This window comes from Priapulus caudatus, unplaced genomic scaffold, assembly GCF_000485595.1.
Source record: "Priapulus caudatus unplaced genomic scaffold, Priapulus_caudatus-5.0.1 Scaffold217, whole genome shotgun sequence".
Taxonomy (NCBI): Eukaryota; Metazoa; Priapulida; class Priapulimorpha; order Priapulimorphida; family Priapulidae; genus Priapulus; species Priapulus caudatus.
The window spans coordinates 39,774-56,375 of NW_014577278.1; the positions used below are offsets into that span (position 1 = coordinate 39,774).

A 16,602-nucleotide genomic window follows, 5' to 3' on the forward strand; every position below is an offset into this window, starting at 1 on the left:
TTTAAAGAAACGAAAGGATTATTTAGTTCAACCGTTTGAAATTATTAATCTAACGAATATGTTACCCATGATTAATATAGAAAATTTACCATTCTTATTTGTATGTATGATACATAACCAAAGTTGAATATTACAACTAAAAGACACTTTCGTTACATGGTGGTGCTGATACTCATAACGTAAATGCAACCCAAACTGACTTACGGCAAAAACAAAACGAACCGATTACGTTACAATGCTGTAACCTTCCCCTGAACCAGATAAATGGTATAATTCAAAGGAAACAGCAAAACCTATCAGTTGACATGCTCTACAAATACAAAAGTAAGAAAAAAAATTTCGTGCCAAATTGGTGTCAGCATGCTACTTCGTTGTATGTTTTTTTTAGATATATGGCACACTTCACATGACCATTTAGTACAAATACAATAACGATAAACTGACACGTGGAGGGCATTACATTAACATCCAACAACTTTCACTGTACAAGTTAGAGCAACAACATGAAAGTACAACAGTGGAACAAGACAAGATTGCATATTCCACATGACGAGTTTCAGGACGTTTCATACCAACCCCCCGCGAATACAGTGATGTATATCAAAGGTTTATATCCATCTGGTTGGAAAACACTGCAGCAGCTTCCAAAGTCAAATGTCAACATCAATTCTCGGCCATTATTCACCTCATCACCCAAAAAATTCACGAATATCAAGACGGAATAGATATACAATTATCTAATTTAACGTGTATTTTTGGTAATAATTATTGGACACAGTTCTTGCGATCTCCCTACTTAACTTTTTCTGTTTACATGATTTCTTAGCATTATATTTTACTTGGCCTGTGCATATTTTCTTGGACACATATAGACTGATGTATGAGCTGCAGACGTTTCTAACCAGGTCCGATACTTGTTGTAAGCACTGTATAGATGGCGCTCACGACTACCTACCCTCATGCTCAGGCTCCCAGCCATCTTCACTCGCTAGCTTCTCAGCGAGTTCCTCAGCAGACAGACTGTGATCACCTGTAAATACACATCGTAAACACCTCCGTGTGACGTTACTACCATAATTTATTACACGCACACGCACACACACACGCACGCATGCACGCACACACACAAGCACGCACACGCACACGCACACACACACGCACACGCACACGCACACGCACACGCCCCCCACACACATTAAAAACAACACACGGTTCGTTCTTAAATTTATCGTGATTATGCGCAGATCTGATTATTAATTATGATACAAAATTAATTAAAAACCAATCAAAAGAGTTCATTATACTGTTATTTCGTGAGGTATCTGCATGAAATTACTGTTCGCTCTAGGATATTGCATGTACTGCTGTACTGAAAGAGAGCGGGTTCTGTAATTGTTTCCAGATATTTACTGCTCTTACCCTCTGTGTACGTTCTTGTAGTGGTTATCACCTTGGTGACCTTGGTGACAGTATCACCTTCATCGTCGACGAACGAGTCCGTTTTCGTGGTGGTCTTTACTTCTATAAAAGACACGATTCGTCTTGCAATCATACGAAGGAGCAAAACGCTCACGAAAACGTGGAGGACAATTCTCAGAAAACATTTCCAGTCACCGAGATTCGTTGCTCTAACAGTTAGTTAGGAACATCGCATTGCTCTATCCATACCATTCCATGCTGTATTCCATTGTAAAATTACAAAAATATCAAGTTATCAGTTACACAAAAGAGAATCACAAAAATCCAACAATGCAATCTTTCCTGACAGGGAATTTCATTGGTTAATAATTTCATTAACTCCGATATACGCGCCTTTGCCTGAATTTGACATGACATCACTGCATTACCAGCTGTCTGTAGAAAACGCGTTGCTTACTCCCAGTAAAAGTTTAAACAGGAATCAGACACTCAAACAGCGCCTACCCTCAGTAGACGTTTAACAGGAATCAGACACTCAAACATTGTCTACCCACAGTAGAAGCTTAAACAGGAATCTGACACTCAAACATTGCTTACTCTCAGCAGAAGCTTAAACAGGAATCAGACACTAAAACATTGCCTACCCTCAGCAGAAGCTTAAACAGGAATCAGACACTAAAACATTGCCTACCCTCAGTAGGAGATAAAACAGGAATCAGACACTCAAACATTGCCTACCCTCAGTAGGAGCTTAAACAGGAATCAGACACTCAAACATTGCCTACCCTCAGCAGGTTCCTGGGTGATGGGCGTCGGCGGCGGCGTGAATGGCTTCTCCTCGGCCTGTGGTGCTGTCTCCCTGTCCGTCTCATCGATGGTCGTCTGCTCCTCGGGCTGCGGCTCTTGCTCCCTGTAGCTCTCGTCTATGTGTGACGGCTCCTCCGTGGCGAGGGTCGGCGACCTGAACTCGTACTGCTCCTCCTGCGTCACGAATACCTCCTCCGTGACGACCTTCCCCTTCTTCTTCTCCTTCTGTCGAGGAACGACGGGCTCCTCCTCCACTTCCTCTTTGCCCTCTGAAAACACGAGAGATATTAGATCAGTGATGAGAAGTCAGTACGGTGAGATCTAACTCTATGTATGCCACGCATGCAATTACTAGACATGCGAAAGAGACATGGAACAGTCGAGTCAGCATGCATTGGTGCGACTTCACAAACAGACACGTGTGCACGTTTTGAAAACGTGATTTCACACACGGCGTATAAAATGGTACCTATGTGTCACAGACATATCATACACACACCAGTATATAATGAAACAAAATCATCGACGAATTTTTAGCATTAAGTAATACAGGTAACAGTTTCGTCTTGCCGATAAACGCAAGCTAGGTTATATAGACCTCCACCTGAAAGTAAAATCAGCTAAATTGCAGTTATTTGGTTGTTTAGCTGGAATGAAGTGCACTTGCTTGTTTCTTAAGAAAACATGCTAATTAAACCGATTAGTTCGCCATTTTAAAGAGACATGCATAATTGCGGTACCCGAATAAGTGTACGAAGAATGTAAAATGTCCTTATATGATCATGAGAAGAGCCGTAAAGTAACCGAGCTCTACAGAGAGTGTTCGTACTGCTAGATTAGAAAATCTACGGCACAGTGAGTCGTGACGCCTACATGAGTGAAACTGTTCGGAATGCATCACGTGAAATACTTGAAAGTGGAGCACGTAAGATGAAACACGTGCTCGTACGTGAGTGAGTGACAGACCAATCCGCCAGATAGATTATTGTGAGGTCAGCTCCTGAGAAACAAATCCGCTTCGGGAAATCGCTTTCCTCGCCTTACCAGCGTGAGTGAATAAACAATACAAGGACAGAAGCCATGAAGGAGGGTGGTTGATACGCGCGTACCTTCTACTTCGGGTGAGACCTCAGGTACGCTAATGGGATATGCCACGGCAACTCTCGGGGGTTCCTCAAGCAAGCGCTGTATAACACTACTGGGGGGTTTATGCGGTTTCTCCTGTAAAGCAGGGCCATGGCGCACAACCTTCACGGGCACAACCTCTTCCTCTTCCACCGAGTGCTCAGAGTCACCTATCGAGCAAAATGTTGCACACTCAGCATAGCTGGACACTAGACCCGACGGTATTCACTACCACGACGGATACAACATCATTGACCTTGTCATACATTACAACACCATCTTCCCCCGAACACACGCACCCATATAAAACAACAAGGATGCACCATCTACAACGGCTAAAATGATAAAGAGACATCGATTAACGGGTAATATAGTTAGTAAAATGACAAACGATGACAAATGTGAACCTGATGACTGAAACAACACTGAAATTATATACTATATCAGGCGATAATTAATAATTAACAGTTACGAGACAATAATCATTTCTTATTATTACAGCATAAAGAAATGTTTGCACTGAACAGAAACGTAACTTTGATTGTAGCAAACAGATAGCAAATGACCGGCATGCAAGATATAGCTTAATGTAACGAGAGGTTACAAGCGAGATTGCGCGCGTGCAATGTGTAATGACAGGTTAGATCACACATGCTTTAGTAATTAGTTGTTCGCTGTATGAGAACCCTAACCTCTTCTAGGCAATACAGTGGGGGGTAATCGTGATGCTGAATCGTGCAGTGACGCTGGCCATGACCCAGCAAGATCGGTAATGCTATGAAAACAAAAGCTGTATGTTTGCTGGATGTGCGACGTGAACCAACTGTGCTTTATTATAAATCATGCAGTTTGCGTCGATCGAATAAAGTGACTGACGTGCAGTGCCATGCCGTTCACATGCGCCGCACAACAGTGGCGGATTATCGCGACTCTAGTCTTTGTCCAGCACGTCTTACGGACACACACGCGTGAACACAGGCAGCGTGAATCAAAATCGGTAAAACTGGTCATAAATGGGAGACAGTGTGCAGGGGCTTGCCCGAGTCTCGCCCACTACACGACAGTTTTCCATCTTGGGTACAAAGCAAAGCGTTTTCTGCGGGTGAGTTACCTGTCACGCATGCTGGACAGCAATCAACAATTCGACAAATAAAGCAGCGGTCGGTGGGTGAAGCTGTTGCGGCGTGCTGGATGACAACGCTATGCATGAAGTAGTGGTACCTCTATCACTGCTACTCAGTCGTATTTCGCTTTCATCTTCCTCTTCCTTCTCACCATCGCTCATTGCCTCTAGTCGTTCCTGTTTTTCATCGTCACTAACATCATCGAGGGGCTTACCCCGAGTAGTTGTAATAGCAACGCTTGTCTCTGTCCTACTGTATTCGACATGTTTCTCTACTGTAACCGATTCGCTGACCACTTTCGTAAATGCGCTGTAAGATTCCTGCGAGTGATATTTGGTTTCGTAGATAGGCTGGGCTCTGGCCCGTTGCTCGTGGAGTAGCACACTCAGTTGTACATCGTATTCCCGCCCTTCGTCCGACTCATCGGACGATGTGTCTGCATGATCGGAGCTCTCCACAACCTCCAACTCGACATCCTCCTCAGATTGCAGCGGAATGACGTCATCTCCTTGAGGTTCCTCCACGTCACCATCAAAAGGCTGTTGGGTATCGTCACTTGATGTCAATAGAGTACATGAAATCCGTGTATCAGCTATTACGGACTCCGCAGTGATGTCTGTGTCGTCAGGCGATTCGTCCTGTTTCAAATCTGCGGAACTAGCTGTTGCAATCATTTCGCTTATTTCCTGGTCGGATAGAAGAAACTGAGAGCTAACATCTTGTTGTTGCATATCAGCGATTTTACATTCGTCTCCAAACATATTATCAGGCGATTGTGTCCTTCTTTCATCGTCTTCCACAAGTTGCATAGATAACGGGTGTTCCTTTAAATCATCTTCCTCTTCGTCTGAAGTGACGTCAGCTTCAGTTATTTCATCTGCCTTTTCATCGTCAGAATCACATGGTGGAAAAGGCCGAGTTGTTTCAGTATCTGATTTTCCTACTTTCTCTACAGGTACAGCAGTCTCCTGGAGAAGATCTGCTCTCTCTTCTTCATCAGCTACTACAGCCTCCTTCTCGGGGAATTCTGCCCTGTCTTCCTCTGCAGGAACTATAACCTCCTCAGGGGATTCTGCTCTCGCTTCCTCTTCAGCTACTACAGCCTCCATCTCAGGAGATTCTGCCCTCTCTTCTTCGTCGGATACTACAGCCTCCTTCTTGGGAGACTCGGCCCTCTCTTCCTCTTTAGGTACTACAGTCTCCTTCTCAGGAGATTCTGCCCTCTCTTCCTCTTCAGCTACCCCAGCCTCCTGCTCAGGAGATTCGGCGCTCGCATATTCATCAGGTACTATAGCATCCTTCTCAGGAGATTCTATCCTCTCTTCCTCTTCAGCTACTACAGCCTCCTTCTCATGAGATTCTGCCCTCTCTTCCTCTTCAGCTACTACAGCCTCCTTCTCAGGAGATTCTGCCTTCTCTTCCTCTTCAGCTACCCCAGCCTCCTGCTCAGGAGATTCGGCCCTCGCATATTCATCAGGTACTATAGCATCCTTCTCAGGAGATTCTAACCTCTCTTCCTCTTCAGCTACTACAGCCTCCTTCTTGGGAGACTCGGCCCTCTCTTCCTCTTTAGGTACCACAGCCTCCTTCTCAGGAGATTCTGCCCTCTCTTCCTCTTCAGTTACCACAGCCTCCTGCTCAGGAGATTCTGCCCTCTCATATTCATCAGGTACTATAGCATCCTTCTCAGGAGATTCTATCCTCTCTTCCCTTTCAGCTACTACAGCCTCCTTGTCAGGAGATTCTAACCTCTCTTCCTTTTCAGCTACTACAGCCTCCTTCTCTGGAGAATCTATCCTCTCCTCTTCCTCAGCTAACACAGCCTCCTTCTCAGGAGACTTTGCCCTCTCTTCCTCTTTAGGTACTATAGCCTCCTTCTCAGGAGAAGCTGCCCTCTCTGCTTCGTCAGCTATTACAGCCTCCTTCTTAGGAGATTCTGTTCTCTCTTCCTCTTTAGGTACTATAGTATCCTTCTTAGGAGATTCTACCCTCTCTTCCTCTTCAGCTACTACCGCCTCCTTCTCAGAAGATTCGAACTTCTCTTCCTCTTCAGCTACAACAGCCTCCTTCTCAGGAGACTCTGCTCTCTCTTCCTCTTTAGGTGCTACAGCATCCTTCTCAGGAGATTCTATCCTCTCCTCTTCGTCAGCTACCACAGCCTCCTTCTCAGGAGACTCTGTCCTCTCTTCCTCTTTAGCTACTATAGCATCCTTCTCCGGAGATTCTATCCTCTCTTCCTCTGCAGGTGCTACAGTCTCCTTCTCAGGAGATTCTGCCCTCTGTTCGTGTTCAGCTACTACAGTCTCCCTCTCAGGAGATTCTGCCCTCTCTTCCTCTTTAGCTACTACAGCTTCCTTCTCAGAAGATTCTGTCTCCTCTTCATTATCATGTACTATAGCCTCCTTCTCAGGAGATTCGACCCTCTGCTCCTCTTCAGGTACTACAGCCTCCTTCTCAGGCGATTTTGCCCTCTCGTCCTCATCGGGTACTACAGCTTGCTTTTCATGGGACTCTGCCCACTCTTTCTTTTCAGGTACTACAGCCTCCTTCTCAGGAGATTCTACCATCTGCTCGGCTAACTGGGACTGGAAAGTCTATCAATGAATGGTGTGTACTCAGTTGCAACACAGGTGTGATAGTTACTCTCGTCAGGGGATGATTCACTCTCTTTGATGGGAGATTCAGCCCGATCTTCTTGTTCAAGTACTACAGCCTCCTTCTCAGGAGATTCTGCCCTATCTTCCTTTTCAGGTACTACAACCTCCTTCTCAGGAGATTCTAACCTTTTCTCCTCATCAGGTACTGCAGCCGCTTTCTCATGAGATTCTGCCCTCTCCTCCTCTTTAGGCACTATAGCATCCTTCTCAGGAGATTCTATTCTCTCTTCCCCTGCAGCTACTACAGCCTCCTTATCAAGAGATTCCGCCTTCTCACCCTCTTCAGGTTCTGCAGCCTCCTTCTCGGGGGATTCTGCCTTCTCGTCCTCCTCAGCTACTACAGCGTCTCTCTCGGAAGATTCTATCCTCTCCTCCTCTTCAGCTACTACATCCTCCTTCTCAGGAGATTCTGCCCGTCTCCTCGCTCTTTCAGCGCTACTAACAGCGCCTCCTTTCTCAGGAGACTCTGCCCTCTCTCCTGCTTTAGGTACTAAAAAGAGAAATACATCCTTCTCATGAGATTCTGCGCCTCTCCTCCTCTTCAGCTACTTCACCCTCCTTCTCGGGAGATATCTAAACCTCTCGCTCCTTTTCGAGGTACTACAGACTCCCTTTTTGGAGAGATTGCTGGCTGCTCTCTTCCTCTTTTGGTACTACAGCATCCTTCTCAGGAGATTCAGCTCTCTCCTCTTCTTCAGCTACTACATCCTCCTTCTCATGAGACTCTGCCCTCTCCTCCTCTTCAGGTACTACAGCCTCCTTCTCAGGAGACTCTACTAACTGCTCGGCTACTGGGACTGGAAAGTCTTCAATGAATGGTTGTGTACTCAGTTGCAACACAGGTGTGATAGTTACTCTGTCAGGGGATGATTCACTCTCTTTGATGGGAGATTCAGCCCGCTCTTCTTGTTCAAGTACTACAGCCTCCTTCTCAGGAGATTCTGCCCTCTCCTCCTCTTTAGGCACTACAGCCTCCTTCTCATGAGATTCCGCCTTCTCACCCTCTTTAGGTACTAGAGCTTCCTTCTCAGGAGATTCTGCTCTCTCTTCATCTTCAGGTACTACAGCTTCCTTCTTATGAGATTCCGCCTTCTTTTGCGTTTCAGGTACTACAGCCTCCTTCTCAGGAAAATCTGCCCTCTCTTCCTTGTCACTTACTACAACGTCCTTCTCAGGTGATTCTACCTTCTCTTTATCTGAAGGTACTACAGCCTCCTCGGGAGATTCTGCGCTCTCTACCTCGCCAGGTCCTACATCTTCCTTCTCTTGAGATTCTGCCCTCTCTTCCTCTTCAGCTACTACAGCCCCCTCCTCAGGAGACTCTGCCCTCTCTTCCTCTTTAAGTACTACAGCATCCTTCTCATGAGAGTCTGCCCTCTCTTTCTCTTCAGGCATTACAGCCTCCTTCTCAGGGGAGTCTGTCCGCTCTTCTTGTTCGGCTACTACAGCCTCCTTCCCAGGAGATTCTGATCTCTCCTCCGCTTCAGGTACTACAACCTCCTTCTCAGGAGATTCTGCCCTCTCTTCCTCGTCAGGTACTACTGGCTCTTTCTCCAGAGATTCTGCCCTCTTCTCCTTTTCAGGTACTAGATCTTCCTTCTCAGGAGATTCTGCCCTCTCCTCCTGTTCAGGTACTACAGCCTCCATCAGAGGAGATTCTACCATCTGCTCGGCTACTGGGACTGGAATGTCTTCAATGGATGGTTGTGTACTCACTTGCAACATTGGTGTGATAATTACCCTGTCAGGGGATGATTCACTTTCTTTCATTGGAGATTCTGACCATTCTTCTTGTTCAGTTACTACAGCCTCCTTCTCAGGAGATTCTGCCCTCTCTTCCCTTTCAGATGCTACAGCCTCCTTCTCAGGAGATTCTGCCCTCTCTTCCCTTTCAAGTACTACAGCCTGCTTCTCAGGATATTCTGCCCTCTCTTCTTGTTCAGTTACTACAGCCTCCTTCTTCGGAGATTGTGCCCTCTCTTCTTGTTCAGTTACTACTGCTGCCTTCTCCGGAGATTCTGCCCTCTCTTCTTGTTCCGGTGCTACAGGCTCCTCAATAGATTCCATAAACTCCTCCTCAGTTACTACAGCCTCCTTCATCGGTGATTCTGCCCTATCTTCCTCGTCAAGTACTACAGCGTCCTTCTCGGGATATTCTGCCCGTCTCTCTTCTTGATTCAGTTACTACAGCCCTCCTTCTCATGAGATTCGGCCCTCTCTTTCTCGTCAGGTACTACAGGCTCCTTCTCAGGAGATTTTACCAACTCCTCCACAGGTAATACAGCCTCCTTCACAGGAGATTCTGTCGCTAATCTTCCTCTTTAGTACTACAACCTCTTCTCAAGGAGATTCTTGCCCTCTCTTTCCTCGTCGCAGGTATTACAGGCTCCTTCTCCGGAGATTCTGCCCTCTATCTTTTGTCAGTTACTTACACCTCTTTCCCTCAGGGAGATTCTGCCCTCCATCTTTCCTCGTCAGGTACTACAAGGCCTTCTTGCTTAGGAGATTCTGCGCTTGCTTCCTTTTCTTGGTAATATAGCCCGCTGGTTGCTCATAGATTCTGTCATTTCTTTCGCTCTTACAGGTAATACAGCCTGCCTTCTCAGAGATGTTCTGCTGCCCTCCTCCCTCTCTTCAGAGCATACGGCCTCCGCTTCTCAGGAAAATTCTAGCGCCTGCTCTTCTTGTTGCAGGTACTACGTGCCTCTCAGATTCTATCTTTTTTCCTCTCAGATATCTGCCTGCCTTCTTCTCGTGAGATTCTGCCCCCTCCGCCTCGTAGGTAGCTACAGCCTCCTTGCTTAGGGATTTCCGCGCTCTTATCGTCAGGTAATAACAGGCTCTTTCCTTCGGAGATTCTGCACTCATCTCCTTTTCAGCGCTACTAGATCGTCCTTCTCAGCCACGGAGATTCTGTCCCTCTCCTCATGTTCAGGTCTACAAGCCCTCCCACCAGAGAGATTCTACAATCGTGCTCGGCTAATGGACTGGCAAATGTCTTCAATGGATTGGGTTTTGTACTCACATTGCAAGCATTGGTGTGATAGTTATCCTGTCAGGATGATTCCCCTCTTTGCTTGTCATTGGAGATTCTGACCTTTCCTCTTGTACAGGTACTTCAGCCTCCTTCTCAGGAGATTCTGCCCTCTCGTCTTGTTCCGTTACTACTGCCTCCTTCTCCGGGATTCTGCCCTCTCTTCTCGTTCAAGTACTAGCAGGCTGCCCTTCTCAAGAGATTCTACGAGCCACTCATCCACGAGGTAAATATAGCCTCCTTCAACAGGAGATTCTGCCTATGCTTCCTGCGTCAAGTACTACAAGCGTCCTTCTCGGGGATATTCTGGCGCCTTTCTTTCTTGTTCAGTTACTACAGCTCCATTCTCATGAGATTCGCGGGCCCTCTGCTTTCTGTCAAGGTACTACATGGCTCCATCCTCAAGGAGATTCAATGGCACCTCTCTTCTTCGTTCAGTTACTACTGCCTGCCATTCTCCGGGAGGACTTCTGGGCCCTCTCTTCTCGTTCAAGTACTACAGGCTCCTTCTCAAGAGATTCTACCAACTCCTCCACAGGTAATACAGCCTCCTTCACAGGAGAGGATTCTGCCACTATTCCTGCGTCAAGTAGCTTACAGCGTCCCTTCTCGGGGATATTCTGCAGTTTCTTCTTTGTTTCAGTTACTACATGAGGCCGCTCCTTCTCATGAGATTCGGCCCTCTCTTTCTGCGTCAGGTAGCTACAGGCGTCCTCTCAAAGGAGAGTTCTACCAACTGCCTCCACAGGTAATACAGCCTCCTTCAGCAGGAGATTCTGTCTGAATCTTCCCTCCTTTAAGGTCTACAACCTGCTTTCTCAGGAGATTCTGCCCCTGCTCTTCCTCGTCAGGTACCTACAGGCTCACTTCTGCGCGGAGATTCTGCTCTCTTCTTGTTCAGTTACTACAACCTCTTTCTCAGGAGATTCTGCCCTCTCTTCCTCGTCAGGTACTACAGCCTCCTTCTTAGGAGATTCTGCCCTTGCTTCCTTTTCTGGTAATATAGCCCCTTTCTCAATAGATTCTGCCATTTCTTCCTCTTCAGGTAATACAGCCTCCTTCTCAAAGAGATCTGCCCTCTCCCTCTCTTCAGGCACTACGGCCTCCCTTCTCAGGAAATTCTACCCTCGTCTATCTTGTTCAGAGTACTAACGCGCTCCTCAGATTCTATCTTTTTCCCTCTTCAGATACTGCTGCCTCCTTCCTCGTGAAGATTCTGCCCCCTCCGCCTCCGTCAGTACTAATCAGCCTCCTATCTTAGGGGATTCCTGCCGCGTCTTTCTCGTCAGGTACTACAGGCTCTTTCTTCTCCGGAGATTCTGCCCTCTTCTCCTTTTCAGCTACTAGATGCTTCCTTCTGAAGGGAAAAAAAAGGGAAAAATTTTGATGCCCTCCCTGTCATGTTCAAGGTACTACAGCCTCCATCAGAGGAGATTCTACCATCTGCTCGGCTACTGGGACTGGCATGTCTTCAATGGATGGTTTTGTACTCACTTGCAACATTGGTGTGATAGTTATCCTGTCAGGGGATGATTCTCTTTCTTTCATTGGAGATTCTGACCTTTCCTCTTGTACATGTACTTCAGCCTCCTTCTCAGGAGATTCTGCCCTCTCTTCTTGTTCAGTTACTACTGCCTCCTTCTCCGGGGATTCTGCCCTCTCTTCTCGTTCAAGTACTACAGGCTCCTTCTCAAGAGATTCTACCAACTCCTCCACAGGTAATACAGCCTCCTTCACAGGAGATTCTGCCTATCTCCTCGTCAAGTACTACAGCGTCCTTCTCCGGGATATTCTGGGCCCTCTCTTACTTGTTCAGTTTACTACAGCCTCCCTTCTCATGAGATTCGGTCCTCCTCTTTCTGCAATCAGGTACGTAGCAGCTCCTTCTCAGGAGATTCTACCAACTCTTTCCACAGGTAATACAGCCTCCTTCACGAGGAGATTCTGTCCTTATCCTTGCCTGCTTAGGTAGCTAACAACCTGCTTTCTCAGGAGATTCTGCCGCTGCTCTTTCCTGCGTGCAAGTACATACAGCTCCTTTCTCACGGAGATTGCTGCCTCTCTCTATCTTGTTCAGTTACTTACTGGCCTCCTTCTCCCCGGAGATTCTGCCCTCTCTTCTTGTTGCAGGTACTGGACACGGCTCCTCAATAGAGATTTCGCACAAACTGCCTCCTCAGTTACTACAGCGGCTCCTTCACAGGTGATTCTGCCCTCTCTTCACTCAAGTACTAGCAGCGCCTATGCCTCAGGATTTCTGGCCCTCTCTTCTTGTTGGCAGGTACGTACAGCGTCCTTCTCAGGAAATTCCTGGCCGACTCTCTCCTCTACAGGTACTACAGCCTCCTTCTCATGAGATTCTGCCCTCTCTTCCTCTTCAGCTACTACAGCCTCCTTCTTAGGAGATTCTGCCCTTGCTTCCTTTTCTGGTACTATAGCGACTTTCTCAATAGATTCTGCCATTTCTTCCTCTTCAGGTAATACAGCCTCCTTCTCAGGAGATTCTACCAACTCCTCCACAGGTAATACAGCCTCCTTCACAGGAGATTCTGTCCTATCTTCCTCTTTAGGTACTACAACCTCTTTCTCAGGAGATTCTGCCCTCTCTTCCTCGTCAGGTACTACAGGCTCCTTCTCCGGAGATTCTGCCCTCTCTTCTTGTTCAGTTACTACTGCCTCCTTCTCCGGAGATTCTGCCTCTCTCTTGTTCATGTACTAACAGGCTCCTCAATAAGATTCCACAAATCACTCCTCAGTTGTACTAGCAGCCTGGCTTCAGCAGGTGATTCTGCCCTCTCTTCGCTCTCAAGTACTACAGCGTCGCTTCTCAGCGATATTCTGCCCTCTCTATTGTTTCAGCGTACTACCCTCCTTGCTCAGGAAATTCTGCCCTCTCTTCCTCTACAGTACGACAGCCTCCTTCTCATGCGATTCTGCCCTCTCTCTCTTCAGCATACTACAGCCTCGCTTCTTAGGAGATTCTGCGGCCCTTGCTTCCTTTTCTGGTACTATAGCCACTTTCTCAATAGATTCTGCATTTCTTCCTCTTCAGGTAATACAGCCTCCTTCTCAAGAGATTCTGCCCTCTGCCCTTCTTCAGGCACTACGGCCTCCGCTTCATCAGGAAATTCTACCATATCTCTTGTTCAGGTACATACGGCCTGCCTCTGATTCTATCTTTGCCTTCCTCTTCAGATACTGCTGCCTTCTTTTCGTGAGATTCTGGGGCCCTTCGCGCTCGTCAGGTAACTACAGCCTCCCTTCTTAGGAGATTCCTGCCTGCTGCCTTCCTCGTCAGGTACTGAGCAGGCTCTTTTTCCGCGGGATTTGGCCCCTCTTCTTCCTTTTCAGCGCTACTAGATCTTCCTTGTCGGGACGATTCTGCCCTCTCCTCATGTTCAGTACTACAGGCCTGTCCATGCCAGAGGAGATTCTACATCTGCTCGGCTAACTGGGACTGGCATGTCTTCATGGATGGTTTTGTACTCACTTGCAACATTGGTGATGGATAGTTAATACTGTGCAGGGGATGATTCTCCTTTCATTTTATTAGAGATTCTGACCTTTCCTGCTTGTACATGTAGCTTCAGCGCTCCTTCTACAGGATGATTCTGCCACGTCTTCTTGTTCAGTTAGCTACTGCCTCCTCTCCGGGGATCTGCGCTCGTCTTCTCGTTCAAAGTAGCTAGCAGGCTCCTTCTCGAAGAGATTCTAACCAAGCTCCTCCACAGGTTAGTACAGCTCCTTCCACAGGAAAGATTCTGCCCTATCTTCCTGCGTCAAGTAACTACAGCGTGCCTTCTCTGGATATTCTGGGCCTTCTCTTGTTTCAAGTTAGCTACATGCCTCCTCTCATGAGATCTGCCCTCTGCTTCTCGTACAGGTAGGCTACAGGCTGCCTTCTGTTCAGGAGATTCCTACCGATCCGCCACGTAATACAGCCTCCTTCACAGAGATTCTGCCCTATCTTCGCTCTTTAGGTAGCTACACAACCATCTTTTCTCAGGAGATTCTGGCCGTCTCTTCCTCGTCAGGTACTATCAAGTGCTGCCTTCTCCCGAAGATTCTGGGGTCCCTCTTTTTTCGCTTTCAGGTATACAGCAGCTTCTTTCTCAGGAGAATTCTGCCTTGTCTTCTGTTCAGGTAGTACAGGCCTCACCTTCAGAGGCAGATTCTACCATCTGCTCGCTACTGGACCTGGAAGTATCGCAATGAATGGTTGTGTACTCACGTTGCAACATCGGTGGCGATAATTACCCTGTCAGGGGATTGATTCTCTTCTTTCATTGGAGATTAGCTGACGCTTTCTTCATTGTTCAGTTACTACATCCTGGCCTTCTCATGGGGATTCTATCCAACTCTTCCACCTAGGTAATACAGCCTCCTTTCAACAAGGAAGATTCTGTCCTATCCTTCTCTTTAGTACTACATACCAACCTCTTTCTCAGGAGATTCTGCCCTCTCTTCCTGTCAGTAACTACAGGCTCCTTCTCCGGAGATTCTGCCCTCTCTTCTTGTTCAGTTACTACTGCCTCCTTCTCCGGAGATTCTGCCCTCTCTTCTTGTTCAGGTACTACAGGCTCCTCAATAGATTCCACAAACTCCTCCTCAGTTACTACAGCCTCCATTACACACGGTGATCTGCCCTCTCTTCTGTTCTTCAAGGTACTACAGGCGTCCTCTGGCAGGATAGTTCTGCGCGCTCTCTTCTTGTTCAGGTAGCTACAGCCTCCTTCTCCGGGAAATTCTGCCTCATCTTCCTCTAGCAGTACTACAGCGCTCTTCTCGATGAGATTCTGGCCCTCTCTTCCTCATTCAGCTTACTACAGGGCCTCCTTCTAGGAGATTCTGCCCCTTGCTTCTTTTCTGGTACTATAGCGACACTTTTTATCAATAGATCTGGCCATTTCTTCCACCCCCCCTCTTCAGGTAATACAGCCTCGGCCTTTCAGGAGATTCTAACCAACTCCTACCACAGGTAATAAAGACCTCAGCTTCACAGATGATTATGTCCTATCTGTCCTCTTTAGGTACTACACCTCTTTCTCAGGAAGATTCTGCCCTTCTTCTTGCGTCAGGTACACAGGCTCCTTTCTCTCGGAGATTCTGCGCCTCTCTCTTGTTCAGTTATCTACTGCCATCTTCTCCGTAGATTCTGCCGCTCTCTCTTGTTCAGGTACTGACAGGCTCCTGCAATAGATTCGCAACAAACTCCTCCCTGCAGTTACTGACAGCCTCCTTCACAGTGATTCTGCCCTCCTCTTCTTCTTCAAGTACTACAGGCGTCCTTCTACAGGATATTCTGGCCCTCATCTTCTTGTTCAGGTACTCAGCCTGCCTTCTGCAAGAAATTCTGCCCTCTCTTCCTCTACAGTACTACAAGCCTCGCTTCTGCATTAGATTCCGCACCTCTCTCGCTGCTTCAGCTACTACAGCGTCCTTCTCAGGATATTCCCTGCCCATCTCTTCTTGTTCAGGAGTACTGACACCTCCTTCTCATGAGAATCTGGCCCTCTCTTCCTGCTTCAGCTACTACAGCCTCCTCTTAGGAGATTCATGCCCTTGCCTTGCCTTTTCTGGTACTATAGCCAACTTTCCTCAATAGATTTCTGCCATTTCCTTTCTCTTGCAGGTAATACAGCCTCTCTTACTCAGAAGATTCTGGCCCTCTCGCCTCTCTTCAGGCACTAACGGCCTCCTCTCAGGAAGATTCCTACCGCATATCCTTCTTGTTTCAGAGTACTACGCCTCCTCGATTCTATCTTTTCTTCCTCTTAGATACTGCTGGCCTCCTTTTCGTAGAGATTCTGCCCTCGTCCGCCTCGTCAGGTTAAGTGCCTCTTAGGAGATCTGGCCTGCTCTTCCTCGTCAGGGTACTACAGGCTACTTTGCTCCGGAGATTCTGCCCTCCTTCTTCCTTTTCAGCGCTTACTAGCTCTTCCCTTGTCCGGAGATTCTGCCCTCTCCTCATGTTATCTACAGCCTGCCATCAGAGGAGATTCTATCAATCTTGCTCGGTACCTGGGACTGCATGTGCTTCATGGATGCGTTTTGTACTCACTTCAACATTGGTGTGATAGTTATCCTGTCAGGGGATGATTCTCTTTCTTTCATTGGAGATTCTGACCTTTCCTCTTGTACATGTACTTCAGCCTCCTTCTCAGGAGATTCTGCCCACTCTTCTTGTTCAGTTACTACTGCCTCCTTCTCCGGGGACTTCTACCCTCTCTCTCCGTTCACAAGTACTACAGGCTCCTTCTCAAGAGATTCTACCAACTCCTCCACAGGTAATACAGCCTCCTTCACAGGAGATTCTGCCCCTATCTTTCCTCGTCAAGTACTACAGCGTCCTTCTCTGGATATCTGCCGCTGCCTTCTGTTCAGTTACTACAGCCTGCCTTCTCATGAAGATTCTGCCCTCGTCTTTCTTCGTCAG

General features: G+C 47.3%; 2 protein-coding genes and 1 long non-coding RNA gene across 3 annotated transcripts in view; 1 reads left to right on the top strand and 2 right to left on the bottom strand.

Moving 5' to 3' along the window:
* Positions 1-16,602, bottom strand: part of LOC106807469 (ankyrin-2-like) — a 136,454-nt gene that overhangs the window by 11,158 nt on the left and 108,694 nt on the right. Inside the window, exons 34-37 of the mRNA XM_014809802.1 lie at positions 3,336-3,521; positions 2,205-2,495; positions 1,420-1,521; positions 956-1,030 (exon numbers count right to left, since the gene is read on the bottom strand). Coding sequence (XP_014665288.1) covers positions 956-1,030; positions 1,420-1,521; positions 2,205-2,495; positions 3,336-3,521 — 654 coding nt within the window. The remainder of the gene's footprint in view (positions 1-955; positions 1,031-1,419; positions 1,522-2,204; positions 2,496-3,335; positions 3,522-16,602) is intronic.
* The window catches only part of LOC106807471 (neurofilament heavy polypeptide-like), a 15,818-nt gene continuing 5,529 nt past the window's right edge, over positions 6,314-16,602 (bottom strand). The window contains exons 3-5 of the mRNA XM_014809805.1: positions 11,754-11,915; positions 7,639-9,085; positions 6,314-6,346 (exon numbers count right to left, since the gene is read on the bottom strand). Of these exons, the coding sequence (XP_014665291.1) occupies positions 7,733-9,085; positions 11,754-11,915 (1,515 nt within the window). The 3' untranslated portion in view covers positions 6,314-6,346; positions 7,639-7,732. The remainder of the gene's footprint in view (positions 6,347-7,638; positions 9,086-11,753; positions 11,916-16,602) is intronic.
* LOC106807473 overlaps positions 16,412-16,602 on the top strand; it is a 1,464-nt gene continuing 1,273 nt past the window's right edge. The window contains exon 1 of the long non-coding RNA XR_001393673.1: positions 16,412-16,453. This is a non-coding gene — a long non-coding RNA (uncharacterized LOC106807473). The remainder of the gene's footprint in view (positions 16,454-16,602) is intronic.